Source organism: Nicotiana tabacum, chromosome 20, assembly GCF_000715075.1.
Source record: "Nicotiana tabacum cultivar K326 chromosome 20, ASM71507v2, whole genome shotgun sequence".
NCBI lineage: Eukaryota > Viridiplantae > Streptophyta > Magnoliopsida > Solanales > Solanaceae > Nicotiana > Nicotiana tabacum.
The window spans coordinates 134,851,019-134,872,112 of record NC_134099.1 but is presented as its reverse complement, the minus strand read 5'-3'; the positions used below and the strand labels follow the sequence as shown (position 1 = coordinate 134,872,112).

The following is a 21,094-nucleotide window of genomic DNA, read 5'->3' as shown; positions in this document are numbered from 1 at the left end:
CCCATTGTGATGTGAGATATAGCCTGAGGGGCTGGTATTGTTTTTGAGATATTGCGCGAGGGGCGGATTTACTGACATTGTGCCCGAGGGGCGATCCTTTATGTGTTTATCTGTCCTATTTGCCTGTCATTTGCATGCTTAATTGTTAAAAAGGCATTTTATGAAGTTTAAACTGAAGTCAGTAATTTTACACATCTTTACTGCTTCACCATTTTACTGGCTTTTACTGTTTCCTTATAGCCTATGATGTGCCTTACGAGATTTTTTTCTTTCAGTCTTTATTTATGATTATTACTCACTGAGTTGGAGTACTCACTTTACTCCCTACACCCCGTGTGCATATTCAGGCACATCTGGTCCCGCTACCGAGTGTTGATCTTTAGCTCAGGCGGATTTGAAGATTCTCTAGGTAGCTGGCGGCGTTCACAGCCCATAGCTTCTTCCCTTATCTTATTTCTCCCTGTTTTAGACCTGTATTAAACTATGTAGACTTTCTTGTCTTATTCCGAATTTTAGATGCTCATGACTAGTGACACCTCGGTATCAGGCTGTGTTGGTTTTACTTCCGCATTGTACTATTTACTGCTTACTTTGGGATTATTTACTACATTTTAGACTTAATTCTTATTGTTTAATTGCTTAAAACTGAAATGGGAAAGTGTCGGCTGGCCTTATCTTCATGAGAGGCGCCATCACGACCGGGTTCGGGTTTAGGGTCGTGACAGCAACAAAGGTAGAAGTCAAGAAAATACCTTTATATTCATAAACGTTTGCTTACAACGGCCCTTGAGAGGTCCTTACATATGATTACAAAAGCCTACAAAGGGTCTCTACACAGAAACAAAGAAGCAAAAGAGATATACGTAGAGAAAGCCTAGAGTCTAGTCTACTCTTGAAGTTCCATCTCCTACAGCAACGCCTTCAAACATCCTCTATTCGTGCATATGTCCTCAAAGACAATATCTTCCGAAGTGTTGTTTCCTTGGGAGCCTCATCCCGGTATTTCACACTGATATCCCCAAGGGATAAGTTTAAGAGCAGTAGAGGGGAGAAGCTGGAAAGGATAAAAAAAAATGCCATAGCTTGCCAAAGGTTGAGGACCCTCACTGGCCAAGAGAGCCTCGGGGAGGCAACAGACCTGGCGAACGTCGGCCTCGCTTGCATGGCTACTTTGAACCCACTTCTTGGGACATTGCATTATGCAAGCTGCCAACCCTAGACGAAGTGCCACGTCGAGCCGGGGTATGAAGGTGAGCAGAGGTGTATAATTCGATCCCCCCGTGAGCAGCGGTGTATAGTCCGAATAACTTTCTAAAATGGGGAAAGTCAATCCCCCGTATATCATCATCCCGATCCAATAGCGACAGCAACAACAAGCGTAACAACAACGACAAAACAATATAATCTCGCTCGACAAGGGGAAACTCAGGCAGAAGGACACCGCGCAGCCGATGGGAATGCTGTCAAACAACCTTAAAGTCGTGAACTCCAAACATGGTGATTAACGACAAAGAAAGATGCCGAGAAGAAAGGGATGAATGAATGGAGGAAGGCACGTGGATAGAAAAATAATGACAGAATACCCCCATTTATAGGAGATAATAGCATGGCCATCCATGCCTTTGTAAGATTAATCGGCGGGTACAATTACTGCATTCTTGAAGAATTGAATCGACGGCGGTACTGTCACTTTGAAGAACTGAATCGACGGTGGTTATCATGAAAACTCACGCCATAGATTGCATCATCGGCATGACTGTCACGACCCCGGTTCTCCCTCCATGAACTATCGTGACGGCACCTAGTCTCTATGACTAGGTAAGCCTAACAATGTGGAAAATAAACAAATTTGCGGAAGACATAATAAAAATAAAATAGTGAAATAAAACAGTGTTTAAAAGTGCCGCTCAGCATACGCAATAACAAACTCTCAAAATTTGAATACATTTCCCAAAACCCAGAATCTCATGATCACAAGCCTTTGAATGTCTACAAGTATCTAACTCCAGAATATCTAACAAAGGAAGGGAAAATAGAGAAGGGCTAATACTAAAAAGGGGGAGTAGAAAGGGACTCTTTGGTCTACGGATGCGGCAAATATACCTCGGAGTCTCTACAAGCGCCTCGTCTCAAGTGTGATGAGTATGAGTGGAGGTACCTGGATCTGCACATGAAAAACATGCACAGAAAGAGCATGAGTACACTACAGCGGTACTCAGTAAGTGCCAAGCCTAACCTCGGTCGGGTAGTGACGAGGAAGGTCAGGGCCCTACTGAGATTAAATGAAATATAAGGTGAGACAGTGTAAGATAAAGTAGTACAGTTGAAAAATAACAATAAGAATCAATACAGGATAACTAAGGATAACTACAACTGAAAAAGAAACAGAAACAATCACCAGGAATACCACTCTTCTCAAAGATAATAACTGGGGATCTCTTAGTATCCCGAGGATCTCTTAGTACCCTCAATACATTCCAAGGATCTCTTGGTATCCTCAATATATGCTAGGGATCTCTTGGTATCCTCAATATATGTGCTAGGGATCTCTCAGTATCCTGCACCTCAAATCAAATCATAAATACGTACAGGGGATCTCCCGGGATACCGTCTCGTAGACCCAAAGTAAACCACACAGTAACAACACAAGGAATACTCAATTAAGCTAAATTTTTGTACCAAGTAAAACAGGTAATTCTAACCTAACATGCTTCACATAATACAATTACGACAGTTTAAACAATAAAGAAATTAAGTAAATTAAACGTGCTTTTTCTAAGCTAAAACAGATTTAAATTTCAAGTAGAGTAAGCAGGAAAGGAAAACACAATTAAAGCTACTTAAGTGAAAACATGATTTTCAACAATTAGCACAAGTACGCACTCGTCACCTCACGTACAAGGCATTTCAATTACCACAATACCAAATTCTAAGGGGAATGTCCCCCACACAAGGTTAGGCAAGCCACTTACCTCGAACCGGCTCAAAAGTCAACCCGAAATCATGTTCTTGCCACGAGTACTCGACTCAAAATGGCCCAAATCTATTCAATTCAATTTCATAATGTAAATAACACTTCAAGTAAATGATTTTACAAATAAATCCTAAGCTAATACGTGAAATTAAGTAAAATAACCAAAACGCCCCTCGGGCCCACATCTCGGAATCAGGTGAAATTTACATTTTTAGAATTCTCATACTCTCAAGAGTCTATACATAACAAGAACACTAAAATCAGAGTTCAATTGACCCCTCAAATAGCTATACTCTTAATCTCAAGCCGTAATTACTTATTTTCCCCAAATTTTCACCACTAATTAGGCCTTTAACCACATATAAACGAGTTATGAAGTCAAAAATGTCACCTCCATGTGATTCCCCTTTGGTTTCCTCAAAAATCACCCTCAAAAGCTTCAATCCCGTTCAAAAAAGGTAGAAAAATGAAGAAGGGTCGCGGATGGGCTATTTAAATACTGCCAGATATCCCTTCTTCGCGAACGCAGAAGGCCCCTCACGTTCACGAAGCACAAATTCGCTTGGGTCCACATTCCTTCATCGCGAACGCGATACACAGGCCACGAACGCGATGCAAAGCCTCCTCCTCCTATGCGAATGCGAGAACACCATCGCGAACGCATGTGTATGAAACCTCCCAGCTTTGCGAACGCGAAGCGTTAATCCTCCCCAGCCCCAGCTCCTCTTCGCGAACGCGAAGAAGGAAACTAGAACTGGGTTGCTGCAATTTTTCTGCAATTTCAACAAGTTCCAAAATGCCCCGTTGAGTATCCGAAACACATCCGAGGCCCCCGGGACCTTAACCAAACATGCCAACCAATTCTAAAACATCATTCAAACTTGTTCCAATCTTCGGAATGCTCAAAACAACATCAAAACACCAATTTAGCATCAGATTCAAGCCTAAGAACTTCAAAAACTCTCAAAATACGCTTTCGATCAAAAAGTCTATCAAACCTCGTCCGAATGACTTGAAATTTTGCACACACGTCACATTCAACACTACGGAGCTACTCCAACTTCTGGAATTCCATTTCGACCCTCGGATCAAAATTTCACTATCGAACCGGAAACTTCAAAAATTCAACTTTCGGCATTTCTAGCCTAAATTAGCTACGGACTTCCAAAACACCATACGAACACGCTCATAAACCTGAAATAACCCAATGGAGCTAGCAGAACCATTGGAATTCCATTCCGAGGCCGTCTTCACACTGTTCTGACTACGATCAAATTTCCAAAATTTAAGCTCTCATTTATGAACTAAGTGTCCCAAAACTCTCCAAAACTCCCAATAATTCCCCCGACAACTCACAACAGCAGAAACAAACATGGGGAAAGAAGTTAATAAGGGATTGAGGCATAAATTCTTAAAACGACCGACGGGGTCGTTACATCCTCCCACACTTAAACATTCGTTTGTCCTCGAATGAGCATAGAGACATATCTGAAGTAGTGAAAAGATGAGGGTAACAGTTGTGCATATCCTGCTCGGTCTCCCAGGTCGCCTTGTCAACCGACTGACCCCGCCACTGAACCTTCACTAATGCAATGTTCTTTGACCTCAGCTTTCTAACCTGCCTGTCCAATATTGCCACTAACTTCTTCAACATAAGATAGATCCTTGTCCCACTAGACTGAACTGAAATCCAACACGTACGACAGATCACCATGATACCTCAGGAGCAGAGAAACATTAAATACTGAATGAACTCCTGCCATGCTGGGAGGTAAGGCAATCTCATAAGCAACCTCCCCAACACGCCTCAATATCTCAAAAGGGCCAATAAACCTCGGACTTAATTTCCCCTTCTTCCCAAATCTCATAACGCCCTTCATAGACGAAACCCAAAGCAGAACTCGCTATCAAACCATATTGGAAAATCATGAACCTTCCGGTTCGTATAGCTCTTATGTCTGGACTGGGCTGTACGGAGTCTATCCTGAATCACCTTAACCTTCTCCAAAGCATCTTGAACCAAGTTTGTGCCCAATAATCTGGCCTTACCTAGCTTAAACCAACCCATCGGGGATCTACACCGCCTACCATATAAAGCCTCGTACGGTGCCATCTAAATGCTGGACTGATAGTTATTGTTGCAGGCAAACTCCGCCAATGGCAAAAACTGATCTTAAGACCCTCCAAACTCAATCACACACGCACGGAGCATATCCTCAAGAATTTGAATAGTGTGCTCGGACTATCCGTCCGTCTGAGGGTGAAATGTTGTACTCATTTCCACCCGAGTACCCAACTCATGCTGAACGGCCCTTCAGAATCGTGATGTGAACTGAGTACCCCTATCGAAAATGATGGAAACTGGAATACCATGCAGACGAACAATCTCCCGAATATAAATCTCTGTCAATCACTCCGAAGAATAAGTAGTACACATAGGAATGAAGTGCGCGGACTTGGTCAGATGATTCATAATCACCCAAATAGCATCGACCTTTCTCAAAGTCCGTGGGAGCCAAACTACAAAGTCCATGGTGATCGGATCCCACTTCCACTCCGGGATCTCAATCTGTTGAAGCAACCCACCCGGTCTCTGGTGCTCATACTTCACCTGCTGACAGTTGAGGTACCGAGCTACAAATCCAACTATATCTTTCTTTATCCGCCTCCACCAGTAGTGCTATCTCAAATCCTGATACATCTTCGCGGCATCCGGATGAATGGAATACCACGAACTATGGGCCTCCTCTAGAATCAACTCCCGAAGCCCATCAACATTGGGCACACAAATCCAACCCTGCATTCTTAATACCCCATCATCACCAATGGTCACATCTCTAGCATCACAATGTTAAACCTTGTCCTTGAGGACAAGCAAATGAGGTCATCATACTAACGCTCCCTGATACGATCAAATAAGGAAGACCAAGAAACCATGCAAGCTAGAACCAGACTTCGCTCCGAAAGATCCAATCTCCAAAACTGGCTGGCTAAGGCTTGAACATCCATCGCCATACGCTTCTCAGATGCTGGTAAATAAGCCAAACTCCCCAAACTCTCTGCTCAACGATTCAAGGCATCATCCACCACATTGGCCTTGCCCGAGTGATACAAAATAGTGATATCATAGTTCTTCAGCAACTCTAACCATCTCCTCTGGGGCAAATGTAGATCCTTTTGCTTGAACAGGTGCTGCAAGCTCCAATGATCAGTATAAATCTCATAAGGAACCTCGAAAAATAATGACGCCAAATCTTTTGGGCGTGAACAATGGCAACTAACTCAAGGTTGTGGACAAGATAATTCTTCTCGTGAACCTTCAACTGTCTGGATGTGTAGGCAATCAACCTACCGTCCTGCATCAAAACTGCTCCAAGGCCAATCCTCGAGGCATCACAATAGACAGTGTAAGACCCGGAATGTCACAACCCAAACCGATGGGCCGCGACGGGCACCCGGTACCTTACTCAACCGAGTACCAACGTTACGTATCTTTCTTATTACATCATCATATACACATATCATACGGGCCTAATAGGCCAACCTGATCTTTTATAAACACGAAACATAGGCCGACAAGGCCGTACAATCTTTTACGTACACGACATATGTCTACAAGCCTCTAAGAATACATAAATGCCATAAAGGTCGGGACAGAGTCCCGCCATACCAAACAATACACGTCTAAATTATACTAACCAAACAAGCAACTCCGAAGCGAATGGAGCGCACCAACATCTTTCGCAGAGCAGATAGCCTACTTGGAGGGCTCTCGACTCGTCTATCTGGACCTGCGGGCATGAAACGCAGCGTCCCCAGGCAAAAGGGACGTCAGTATGAATAATATACCGAGTATGTAAGACACATAAATAAATACATAAGAGACATGGAAGACATATAGAATACATGACTCAACCTGTAAGTATGAATAACTTTGTAGATCATAAATTACTTTTAGCATTATGCATGTGTGCATGAATGTCATGTCGTGCATAGGTACATGTTTCATAACATCATCAGCCTCTGAGGGCATTCCATTATATAATACCGGCCACTGTGGGCAAAATCATCATCGTATACCAGCTGATCAGGTGGTGGTGCGTATATAACGCCATAACCTTTCCCATATCCCATATACATATCTTTACATATATACGCGTATATAACGCCGTTTGAGTACATACATATATATGCGTATATAACGCTGTTTGAATCATATTTCAGCCACTGTGGGCAACATCATCATCATATACCAGCTGATTAGGTGGTGGTGCGTATATAACGTCGTAACCTTTTCCTATATCCCATATACATATATTTACATATATACGTGTATATAACGCCGTCTGAGTCATGGGTCAATGTACATGTATAAATGCATGAAATGCATATGAAATATAATAACAAAATCTCTCGACACGTCATAAGACCATTATACCTCTGATTAATATCATAACATCATTTTACGTATTTTCTGAGACTCATGAACAGACGATGGAATAATAATACATATGAAAATTCAAGAACATAGGCACTTCTAATACTTCTATGAATAGAGTCATATATTGAATTTGTGCATTTGCACGTTTCATTCGTATCATATGGATCATGCCAAAATAAAGAAGGGATAGCCTTAACATACCTGGAGTAGAAACAACTCCGTATAATTATCTCGTCGGAAACCTTCGTGGATTGAACTTAGACCCAAAAGAATGAATTTAAGAATCGAAGCTTGGACCTATGTTAACGTTGAATTGTTCTGATTTTTGGGGTGAGGTTTGAACGTTTGGATGCTTGAAATTGCTTCTGCTTTTGCCTCCAACGTTTTGTGCAAAACAGTATAGATTAAGTCACTTTTTGAATTTGAACTCTTTGGCTAAGAGTTCTTGGACGAAATGGGGTATAATCTGGTCCCTCAAGTTCTCTTTCCAAAATCAGAAAATGTAACAAAAATGTTGTTTTTATCCATTCCATTTTCTATATAATTAAAAGTCTTTACTAGATAAGGCATTTGTTATTAGCCTTGACACATGTAAAAGTAGTGTATGACTCATCCTAAAGTAAGAAGGGGCTGCCACATCCCTTTTTGGTATAATCTTGTTAATTTTATCTACTTATTTGTTAACCGGGTAATGTTTCGTTACCCGGTAATTAATTTATAACCCGCATAATTTAAAATTATCTCAACTAAATTAAATACTACTCTTTTTTTAACAAACCATGTACACCTTACTATCATGTCCATGTGGTACCTTGTATGGTACTAGTCCATAAATAGCGGGTAATTTAGTTTGGGGCATATTTTACCCCAACATGCCAAACTTTGGCAAAATTCATTTTCTTCGATATTACTTACCCTCTTACCTTCACGGATTTACTCATCACTTATAATCCTTATAATCCTCAAATAATCTTTTCCTTGGATTGATGTCAATTACCTTACGACAAATTCAATGTATAACACTACAGGGTACAACATCGTCGTAATGTAGCACTGTGGGACATGGTATCTCACTTCCGGGCTCTTATTAATTTATTTATGGCATATTTTCATGTACGAAAATATGGGGTGTAACATCATTCCCCCCTTTGGAACATTCGTCCTCGAATGTTGATTGATGCGCTTATCGTCCTCATTTCCCATAGCTCCTGCGAATACTTTAGTAGTCCTCTTGCCATTTAGGCAACTGTTCTATGAATAAGTCCAAAGGGCAGGGTATTCCCCCCTTTAGGCCTCTTTCCCACGCCATGACTTGTGATCAAATTCCTTCCAATCTCATAACTGTTGCTACCTCCCATCATGCAGCTTCTTACGATACTAATCTTGTAAGTGTGCCTATGTGACTCTCCTCTCCTTTTTCCTCCAGTTTTTAGCTAATCCTGAAGTTCTTCACTTTTTGTCGAACTTACGAATATTGCTATATCTTATTTTATAGATGTGGTTATCCATTCGTATGACTTTACTGCATCTATATAGGTCATACTATACCATAACTCTTACCTCGACTTCTCGTTACTGAGGTCTGCTACCAAATCCGAGGTTAATTTCATTGCTTATCCCATACGTATAAATCTATGTCCTCTAATGCTTCCACATTACTGTTCATCTTAAGAATGACGGCCTAATCTCATCTCATACTTTATAACTTTTATCCATCCATTGTTGATTCACCTCAATTTTGATCCATAATCCACCTCTGATAACTTTATAACTGTGTAATATTGCTGCTAGGTTCACATTTTATTAGGGAACATCTGAAATAATTAGATTGATCCACCTGGGGCGAATACCCTGCTTTCATAATCGTATCTCACAGCATCCCAATGTGATTTACCTTGCGTGGGTATTTTAATCCTGTCCAATTCATGAGATCCCTTTCTTTTATTCGTCAGATCATTACTCAATCGAAGGCCCAAACGTCATTCATTTTTTTTCTATAATAATTACACCCTCATTCTATTAACAAGGCAGCATTCCATCTCTTCTGAATGTTATTAGTCTTAGACTCCTTTGAGTTCATTCAGGCTATACTGAACTTTCTATAATTTAGAGAAACCATTAGCTTTCTTGTTTTCATGGGTTTCAATCACGAGGACTTATCCGTTCTCGTCACCCTTTCACTTGCCTTTCCTCATCCTTACTCATGTTTCGTTAAAACTTTGTCGCTCTACTATACTTTAGCTTGGGATCTATACATATCTATTTATTCTATCGCGGCCTTCCTTCAACTTACTTGCACCATAGATTTCCTTATGTTGTTCTGGAACATCAAGCGAGACATCACATCGTCTCTAACTATCCTTTACTCTCATAATCAGGCTTTTCGATACCTAGACCATAGGCCGGAAGATCTGCTACTGACACCGCTACTATCATTCCTGGACATGGAATCCCCGCGCTTATAGACTTCTATCTGAAGTATGGATTATTCATGATCTTCTGCCTTTGAGTATCTCATACGTTGTTCAACTTTACCTTACTTACCTTAAAATTTTGCATCGTATCTTCTATCTCTTTTATGACCTTCCCTCCATATAGGTATAATTCACGTCCATAACTTAAAACTCTATTATAATACTCGTACCTCTGCTACATACTCTATCCAATGGGAGCTTCATACTGACTTCTGATGAGGCTGGTACTTCTTCTAATTGGCTTTCTTATAGAGTCATTATAGGTTATGGTTGTTATGTTATTTCTCTTGAACGTCTCATATTAAGAGTGATTCTGTCATGTTCTCAAGCACAACTTCTATAATTTTTCTAGGTCCAATAATCAGACTCTTGATTTACTTGGTTGATGTGATTCTTTAGCTTCTTCTTCCTTTCGATCAGCCTTTGTGTAGGTTTAAGCTACCTTCCAATTTGTGGCTCATGGTATCAGTTATTACCTTAGCCTTTCATGGGCATTATGGAATATCCATGATACAATCTTTTAACAATTCAATCATTTGTCTATGCCCTGGGCTCAATTCTTTCTTTTTTTAACTTATACCGGAGTCTTCTATGGCTGTGTGATTGCCAACAAATATAATGCTCCAAAATCTTGAGTGTGTCCATAACGTACTAACTCTGGATCATTGATCGAATAATTCCTTTAGTTCCATATCAGCTCTCTTAAAAAGTATGCAATTACTTTTTCTGGTCTTTCTGACCCTTGTTGCGTGCATGCTTAACTCATCCTAGTTCCCACCCATACCAGAATTTTTGTGCAACTCATATAGTCTCAAATATTACTTTCGATCTTTCTCCCCGTCCATTAACCACGGTAGGTGCCGCTTTATTTTGGAGGGCATACAATTTTTGTAGTGAGATTGCTTTTACATGACCTTTTCTTCATTAAGATACTGTGCTTAGGTTGAAGCCTTCTTCCTCATTTCCTAAGCTAGTCCTTCGCTATAGTACTTACGGAGGATCCTCTGACTCTTGTAAAGATGCGAGCTTATTATATTGTATACTTGATGGACCTTCTACTGTCCTTCCTTGCCTATACTTATCCATAGTTACTTATCTACACGCCCTTGTGCTTGTGGGATTTCTTCGGGATTGATATTTTGACCGTCTTCCTAGTGACACTCTCTTTTATTTCCGTAACACTCATATAGTACCTTTTTAACTTGTCTAACTCTTATATGAATATATCTCAAGTATTACAATGTCATAACTGCGGCGCTGAATTCTCCATGTTGGGGTTTACTACATTTATCTTGCATGATCTACTGATTTGTCTGTAACTTCTTGTCTAGTCGTGACTAGGCTCTTCCTAAATCAACTACAAACTACTTGTTGGCCCATTCTCATGTCAATATTCCACGAAATCTTTCTTGGGTTATTTCCTTTGTCTTAACTTATGTCTCGCACTGACTCCTTTTCTATCAATAACATCACGGGCAGGGACCCTTATTTCCTCTCATTGACGTCGTGTTTGCATAATGTGCTGGAATTGTAGCATATACGTAGGAGCAGAATAAGTGTAATCTCATTCCTTTTTCGTTTTTACCGCATTCTTCATTTATTACTCCATATTTTCCCCCTTAGGGGAGTACTAAGACTTGGAGCTATGACGCCCTGCCTATAGATATTTTTTTTTCCTCTTCATCTTTGATATCATTTCACATCATCAACGACGCTTACTCGCCTTGCGGCATTCCTTCTGTACCAAGGATGACAAATCCCCTTACTCGCGAGGGTGACACTTAATGTAACTGGTACATATAGTCCCTTAAGCTTAACTTTGCTAACATTACTTGCTTTAGGGAAGCGTCTTCCTGAATGACCATTATGTGAATTCCTCATGAATCTTCTTCTGTGGTCCATTCTATTACCGCCAGAACAAAATCTAAAATTACCATGTTGTTGAGTACTCTCCAATTATTCAGTCCCTAATTCATATTAATTTATCTTGCTTACCAACCCATACTGATTTTTATTACTCTGGGGATTAACTTTCCCTTCTGGTAGTCGTGTTGGAGTCACAAACTTATTTCTCGAAATGAGGATATAACCTTATGGCCTATACTCTTTTGTTGTCTTAAGGCCCATCATCTTTCGTCTCTTCCTTTATTTGACCATAGATTTTGTAACACTCTACCGTTTTCATTCACGTGTCACACCTTATTCATAATGCTTCCTTATCTATCTTCTCATTACTCTGCTAATATTTGCATATCCCTTTTCTTGTGAAAACTTCAATACGACATTCTTTCGCTTTTAGCTTTAATTCCTTTTCTCCATCTAGTGGCTCTTCAAGTTGCTTAACGTTCTCGTTTTACTAGGGACGCGAGCCACACTAAGGTAATATTTATCCCTTCAAGTCTTATAGTGCATGTCTTTGTAGTACTCATATCTGGCTACACTATTTTAAAGTGAACCATCTGGGTGTCTCACAAGGAGATCTATTAGCACACTTGCAATATCCTTCGGAAATGTACACTGAAACAAATAATTCATCCATCCTATCTTCTTATACTACTTCTATTAACCCCCATAAGGCATATCTGGAGTGGGTGCGACCAATTGTTTATACCTCTATTACTATTGAATATAATTCAAAAAGCTTATGTTCCTCTGCCTCAATTATAAACGTTGTTAACCTTCATTAATTGGGCACCTCATACCCTTCTTCACCTTGCTTTTTTTTTTACTTGCTGAAACTTATATCTACCTTCTGATTCTCTTGTTCATTTTTACCGTAAGAGTGGATAGGCATTCTTGCCTTTGGAATCTTTATCAAGAAACTTACACATCTTAGTATACATATGATTTGCCGAATACCTCATATTCATTCATCATAAGCATGATGCAAAAATGGAGTTCCTCTAACTCAAATCTTCAAGCATACACGTAGTTAAGCACTCTTATCGGATAAGAGATTTTTTTTATATTGTTGAGTATAGATGAACACCCTTGTTACTTGTCTTCCATGTGAAAAAGGCTTTATTGGCATGTGAGTCGTCAGTGCGGTTATGAGGTACTATGAGAGCACAGGATGCCAAGTGTTAGAGTTCAGGTATTGAGACCGGTGAGTTGTAATTCGTCCGAGTGTTCAGTACCTCGTGGAGTTTGTTGGCTAAAACCTTATGTAAAAGCGGTTGTAGTTGCTGAGTTATTACTTGTCCTTGCTATATATGCGATTCCGGATTTAGGTTATGTCCCATTTACTCTTCTGTGTCATTTTTATGGTACTCAGCTGATACTTGTTGTTTCCTTTCTTATTGCAATTACTCTATTGTTAGCCATATTGCGTAGTCTTTATGTAGATATCCTATTCTGTTATTCCTATACTTATACTTGTCAGTTTATTAGACCATTGGGTGTCTCGACTGTTTCTTGTCACTACTCCACCGAGGTTAGCCGTGATACTTACTGGACACCACTATGGTGTACTCATACTATATTTCTGTACATTTGTTTTGTACAGATCCAGGTGTTTGATCGTTAGTAGCTGTGCGGGTTCTTGTTGAGGAGACTCAAGGTAAAGCTGTTGCTGCGTTCGCAGGCTTCGGAGTCACCTTTCTATTTTGTATTCACACTGTTTTTAATTATTTCCAAACAATTGTATTTAGAAGTTGTAGCAAACTCTGTAGAGCTTATGACTTGTACTACCGGTTTTGGGCAAATTGTAAATTTTCTAGAGATTTCTATTTCGAGACTGTTAGATTTTTATATATTATTGTTGTTACTCAGTAAAAGTTAGGCTTACCTAGTCCCAAAGACTAGGTGCCATCACAATACCCAACGGAGGGAAAATTGGGGTGTGACATACAAATACATTGTATTCTGTACAAAGTCACTCAAATACATTATATTTTTGTATAAATACATTTTTTACCTGTGTTTATGTATTTCGAAGGTTTGCATTTTTTTAATACAGTTGAATACACCTGCATGAATATTGTACATACAATATGCATGAATACATGATATAAACATTGAAATACATTGAATACAAATATTAAAATAGAACATAATATAAACATTAAATATATTTAATTTTAAAATACAGTAAAATACACTGAATACAAATAGAAATACGGTGAATACAACCAATGAAATATACTAAATACAGCAGTATTAATATGTATTAAGAAGAACTAAAATACTATTAACACAAATACATTTGAATACACTGAATAAAAAATAGCAAATACAGTAAATACAAACATTGAATCTAATATATGCAACAGTAAATTGAAACACGCTAAATACAAAAGTTATATACAACTGAAAATCATTCTAATTAATTGGGTTGATAATGAGGCCTGTTAGAATTGATTTTGTTGAGTTATATTAGGAGTGTATCACGCTAATTGATATTATTTCCGCTATTAGACAGCTGGACATACCTATTTTAAGGTGATTGCCGTTACTGTATTCATGAATACATGGCGCGAATACATATGAATTCACGTGCGTACAGATGGACTGCCCTGATTTTAGACGCTTTTTACTGTTGTATTCATGAATACAGTAGCGCGAATACATGCGTGTACAACTGGACTGCTGGATTTTAGGCGCTTTTTGCTACTATATTCATGAATACATGCCGCGTACACAGCTGGACTGCCTTGATTTTTATGCATTTTTTGGTGCTGTATTCATGAATACACCGAATACATGCGCGTACAGCTGGATTGCCTTGATTTTTATGCACTTTTTGGTGCTGTATTCATGAATACACCAGCGCGAATACAGCGAATACACTAGCGTAACAACTGAATAGTAGCTATAGGAAGTAATTATGTATATGGTAGCTATGGGAAGTTAATGGCCACTAAGCAATACTCCCTCCGTTCTAATTTATATGAACCTGTTTGATTGGGCACATAGTTTAAGAAAATATGAAGACTTTTGAAATTTGTGCTCCTAAACAAGTCAAAAAGGGCCCAGAGTATTTGTATCGTTATAAAAGTTTCTCATTAAAGATAGAATTGTTAGTTTAAACTAAATTGTTACCAAATTTAGAAAGGGATCATTCTTTTTGAAATAGATAAAAAAGAAAATAGGTTCACATAAATTGAAACGGGGAAGTAGTAGTTTCTGAAAATTCTTCTTTATGAAACAGGAAGAAGGTTTCCAAAAGGGCTAAAAGGGTTGCTGGATTTTGATCCTTTAGGAGCCTCATTCCATCCTCTTTTAAGCCAACATGGACTACTTAATTAGGGATTAAGTGGCAAACTTGGTATTCCAAAATAAAAGCAGCTATGGCAAATGCCATAATGTAAAAATCAACCAACGTAATCTTGCATAGTTTTGAAAAATTCTAAAAACTCAAATGAGAAAAGGAAATAAAAATAAAAAACGAAAATAAATAAATAATTAGAGTGGAGGGGTGGGCGGGTTGAAAACAATAAAATTGCTATGAGGGGAAGGGCGTGAAATTTTGCGAGTTATGACTCAACCACCTCGCACTGTGTGACATCCCTAGAACCGAAGAGGATCAAAAGTCAAAACCCAAAACAGAATCACTCGGTGCATATACTACTGGTGAAAAAGGCATAATATATGGTATATATGTTCGAAAAGACAATAATAGCATAGATACTTATTTACATAGCATTGTGTATGCAATTAAATTGAACATAAGATAAGCAAGGTAGGCAAAAGTAATACCCGTTGTAAAGTGACGCAAAACTTATTCAATAACTGAGCAAATTATGACAACTATAACTTGTCCTTGGAAGTAACTAAATTTGTTGAACTTCAGAATTATTATATTAATATAATATATAGTATCTCCCATTTGACATAATACTATGAGCCCACAACGTAACACTGCATCTCCGATGGAAGAATCTATGGAAAAGAATGTTCTTCATCATCGTTTTTCTTCAATTGATAATTGATGAAATTTGTCCATACCTCTAGGCTCTAACTGCAAAAGAGAAATTATAAGGTCACTATATCACTATACTGTATAATATTAATTTACTATAACCATAAAAATTTAATGGCAAAAATATTTGGATAAGAATTGACCTCTCTCCTCAAACGGGCATTCTCCTTGCGTAGTTCCTTGAGGAAGTATTTTAGCCTTCTCATTATCAAAATTTCATAAGAGATTCTTGCATTTTCAAGTTGAAGAATATTCATTTCTCGCATATAGCTGACAAAGCAAAAATGAAAATAATCTACGAGCACTATGAAATTTAGATAACTAACATAAATAAAGGAAGAATTGAAAGAAATAATACTAAGAAAAGTAGTAACTTACTCTCTAAGTCCTATATTTGACTTAAAATCTTACCTCTCAGATGCCATTGATGCAAGTTAAAGTTGAAAAGCGAATCAAGTTGATTCAAGACTCTTTCGATCTTGGACCGATCCCTAGATCTTCTTCAGTAGCAAAAACTTTGAGATCAACAAATTTGCTTCTGACGAAAAACTGATTAGAATATATATAGTATGCCTTGGATTTCACTATGTTAATGACATAACTTTTTGCGAGGGATTACTTCTTAAATTAGAAAGTTTTCCATGGATTATAATTAAAAAAAGCGTATATTACTGTTATAACCGATGAAGATTCCAAAAATAAAATAAAATAAAATGGTAACAAAACAGGTATGGTAAGAAAATTAAATTGTGCTTTATGTTAGAGTTTGAACTAATACTTTCAAAAGATATCCACCATGGTAACACTAAAGGGTGTTAGTTGTAATTTGGACTTACGTTAATTGGTTATAGCCCGAAAGGATAGTGACGTAGCCCAAGAGCTGGATAAATAAATGACCTAATATCAAATATTATATGTGTGGATGAGTGAGGTCCAATAGCTATTGGCCTATGATGAGATGCACTCTTTATAAATAGAGGTCAACCCCCCTTTTCCTAGCTATTAAAAAACCCTAGCGTATTCTGCATCTTGAATACGTGGTAACGGTAGACGTTTCATCAGTCAAGTTCTCTGGGCTGTGAGAACGCGTAACTAGTGGATTGTGGAAGTTGGTCTCAGGCTTAATCGTCGTTTCACTACTACAAAAAAGTCCTTTGGCGGCAATTATTTAGAGGCAATAAGGCAATGTTCGCTAATAAATTCTTTAATCTTAAATATTAGCGGCATATGACCATTAGCCAGTAAAAGATATCCTTTTACCGGCAATAAAAATAATAGCCACTAAAAATTACGAATTGAAATTAATTTTTTATTATTTTAACTTTCTCTGCACAAAGAAGATAAAATCTTTCCCTCCAATTTTTTTGGATACCTTTTTGTCGTTTCCCTCCCCAATTAGAAAATAATAGAATGAAAACATTGAATCGTTTCCCTTACCAGTTAGAATCGACTTCGCTACCAAAAAGCCCTAACTCGCTGCTGCATCAACGCCAGTGCGATTTACAGTGCGTCCACGACAACACACATCTTCTTCCCAATTCTCTTCTCTTCGATTTTACAATCGATTTACAGAAGATCAGTTCAAATCGATTTACAATACGTCAATGGCAGTGTTAACTTCTCTTCGTCCAATGAATTTATAGTAGATTTATAGTAAATCAGTTCCTTGCAATCGATTTACGGTAGATTTTGTATTGATGCTGGTCGATTGATTTATAGTAAATCAGTTCCTAACTCGTTGTTGTGTCAACAACATGTTGTAGTGCCGGTCCATCCTCTTCCCCTGTTAACTTCTCTTTTTCCCCCCTGTTAAGTCAGTCGCCTGCAATCTATTTACAGTAGATTTTGGATTGATGCTTGTCGGTTAATTTACAATAGATTATGTGTAATTTATTCCTTTAAAAGTCATGATATATGGCTGTTCTTATTTAGATGTAGACAATCCTGATTTAGGAAGTTTGTTTCGGACGCTTATCTTTTATATCTAAATTTCCCAATTTTTGGGAAAGAAACTCATATAGTTACCGAGTTTAATGTTCTTTTACATGAGATTCATGTTCTGTATGAAACAATGTATGTAGCATGAACAAAGATTTTCAGATCCTTTAATAAGTATGGACTTCTTTGTTACTTTAGAATGACCTACAAATGGTGTAAAACGGGCCCTCGACTATTCATATATTAGATTGAACTTTGTTAAGTACTTAGATAAAGAATATAAATATATAGAGTACTGCTTAGATATCTTTCTGATTGTAAAATATGCATATGAAACTTAATTTGTAAAACATGTATAAAAACTAGCCTATTACATGGATAGCCACAAAGAGATGCGACCATTTGTTTGCCAAAGTAGTTCTCAGTATTTGTTTGGTCTATATTTCTTGTTCAATGAAATCTGCATTCTGTAGATATTGCAAAAATAAGAATCAAACAGTGTTCTGCTTTAACTATCACTGCCTAGCGCCAAAACACAATGCTCCAATGTCTGCATTGCAATTTTCCTATGTGTTGTGAGCTTTTGTCTTCTCCAGTTTTTCTGCATATGCTAAGTCGTTTGTGATAACGGGATGCTGTTAAATTGATGTGCGATTTGTTGAGTTTATTCCTCATCTGTTCCTCTACTATTTTATGAATTGATTCCTCTGTATATTTTCTAAGGCTACTGTTATTCTTGTGACTATTCAGAAATATTTTAAGTGTCGTCGATGCATATTGATGTTTTCATTGAATCTACCACTAGACGGGACATGAATCCACTAGTCGACATACATACTGTTTTTTATTTTTGCTAATTGATGCGAGCTTTTCTTATTTTCATAAATCTGATGCCTCTGTACGAAATAAGCATATGCTCAGCTTGACTGATTTGATCCTTTTGCTCTAACTGTTTCTCCGATAGGTTATTGGGTTTACTAATCAAAAAGTTTTTCAATTCATCTAACAATCTACACTTCAATTTTTGCTATGAGTGTGGCAAAACAGTGAAGTTAAGAAAATTATCGAAAGAATAAATAATTTGTGAAGTGAAGAAAGAAGTTGGACCATGAGAAAAATTTGAACTATCAGCTTTTTTCTGCTTTGCTTAGGGATTGTAGTACAACAGTTCATCATTTTTTAAGGGATGATAATACATCATACTTCAAGAAAATAATATATGTCTGACCTCATTCAGATTTCTAAAATTGCAAATTGTTGTATCATTGCTGATATTTGCAAATTATTCAGCTAGCTCATATCCATATACAATGAGTGTTTGACAATTATAATATCTTCAATTTTAAAATATATGACGTATGGTACTTCTATAATTTATAAGTAATAATTCTATTCTTAAAATGTTTACGAACAAATATATGAAAACCATAGAAGAAGTATAATTTATAAGTTTAATAATTCTGTTCTTAAAAAGTTTATGAGCCAATATATGGAAACCATAGAAGAAATTAGAGATAGTTTAACTATTTGATAGTTTTAATGGATTTCTGTTTGATAGTTTTAATTCTTAAAATAATATCTTTGAGCTATGGAATTACCTACTAATAAGATGGTTATTTTATTTGAACTATATTTTTTTATTAATTTCCTCTTTTTACTAATGAATTTTTAGCTCTTACAGTAAGTATAGAACAAAAAAGAATATCTTGAACGTCATGGACAATCCTAGAAATAGAAGATGGATGCATTGTGATAGAGTTAGTAAAGAATATTTGGATGGAGTAGAGGAGTTTATAAACCATGCCTTTTCTGAAAAACAAGATGGAGAAAAAATTGCATGTCCTTGTACGGAGTGTGTGCTTATCCATCAAGTAAACCGGACTACAACATATGATCATCTTGTGATTAATGGTATTATGCCATCATATGATACTTGGTTTTGTCATGGTGAGTCTCTAAAGGGATCAAACAATGCTCAAGCAAATAATCGCAGCCAATCAACTTTAAGGGGCGATGATATGACAGGAATGATACATGATGCTTTTGGAGGTTTTACACAGTTCATGGATATTGACGTTAGTGAAGGGGGTGACATAGCGGATAACGTACAAGAGAATACTGCTAATCCATCTGGAAATCAACCGCATCCAGAGGTGGATAAGTTTGAACGGCTCATGAAGGAGGCAAATGAAGAACTATATCCAGGATGTAAGAAATTTAGCAAAATGTCCTTTTTGATGCATCTTACCGTACAAAATGCATGCTCAAATGGTCAAATGAATCGTTTAATGCTTTGCTTGAACTATTGAAGGATGCGCTGCCTGAAGGTGAAAAATTGACTCCTTCTTTCTATGAGACCAAAAAGATAGTTGAAGGCTTGGGCTTAAAGTATGAGAAAATTCATGTTTGTCCCAATGATTGCATGCTTTTTAGGAAAGAGTTTGCTAATAAGAATGTCAATAAATGCAATATTTGTGGAGCTTCTAGATGGAAAAATGATGCTAGAAAAATCCCAGCCAAGGTCCTAAGGTTTTTTCCTTTAAAACCACGGCTACAAAGACTGTTTATGTCTTCGGAAACTTCTAAAGCAATGCGTTGGCATCATGAAGAGCGCAACAAAGATGGAGTTCTACGACATCCTGCAGATTCTGAAGCTTGGAAAAAATTTGATAGTAAATATCCCGAATTTGTTGGAGACCCTCGCATAGTGCGCTTAGGATTAGCTTCTGATGGGTTTAATCTATTTGGCACAATGCGAACTGTTCATAGCACATGGCCAGTGATTTTAATGCCATATAATCTTCCTCCATGGATGTGCATGAAACAAGAGTTCTTCATTCTGTCCTTACTTATTCCTGGACCCAAACCGTCTGGCAATAATATCGATGTACTTTTGCAACCTCTAATAAAAGAGTTAAATGAATTATGGAATGTTGGAGTAGAAACATACGATGCCTCTACTAAGGAGATATTTCAAATGCGAGCAACTCTCATGTGGACTATAAATGACTTTTCTGCATATGGTACTTTCTCTGGATGATGCACTTATGGTCGGTTTGCATGCCCTTCTTGTAACATAAACACTCAATCTAGAAGGCTGAAACATGGCAGAAAGTTTTGTTACATGGGGCATCGAATCTTCTTGAAGTCGGGACACAAATATCGGAATGGTGCGAAATCATTTGATGGGACTAAAGAAACAAGACCTACACCTTGTCCAGTATCTAGGTCAGTAGTGTTGAATCAAGTTAAAGATATAAAATTTACTCTCGGCCAGTCAAGTGAAAGGGTAAGTGGGGTGATGAAAAACACATGAAAAAAGAGAAGTATTTTTTTCGATCTTCCTT

At 37.7% G+C, this 21,094-nt stretch overlaps 1 protein-coding gene across 1 annotated transcript; it reads left to right on the top strand.

The window, feature by feature from the left end:
- The first annotated feature begins 19,462 nt into the window (after positions 1 to 19,462).
- On the top strand, positions 19,463 to 20,787 carry LOC107796372 (uncharacterized). Its single transcript, XM_075240364.1, has 2 exons — positions 19,463 to 19,955; positions 20,075 to 20,787. The coding sequence occupies exons 1-2, from the start codon at positions 19,463 to 19,465 to the stop codon at positions 20,785 to 20,787; spliced, it is 1,206 nt and encodes a 401-aa protein (XP_075096465.1).
- The last annotated feature ends 307 nt before the right edge of the window (positions 20,788 to 21,094 follow it).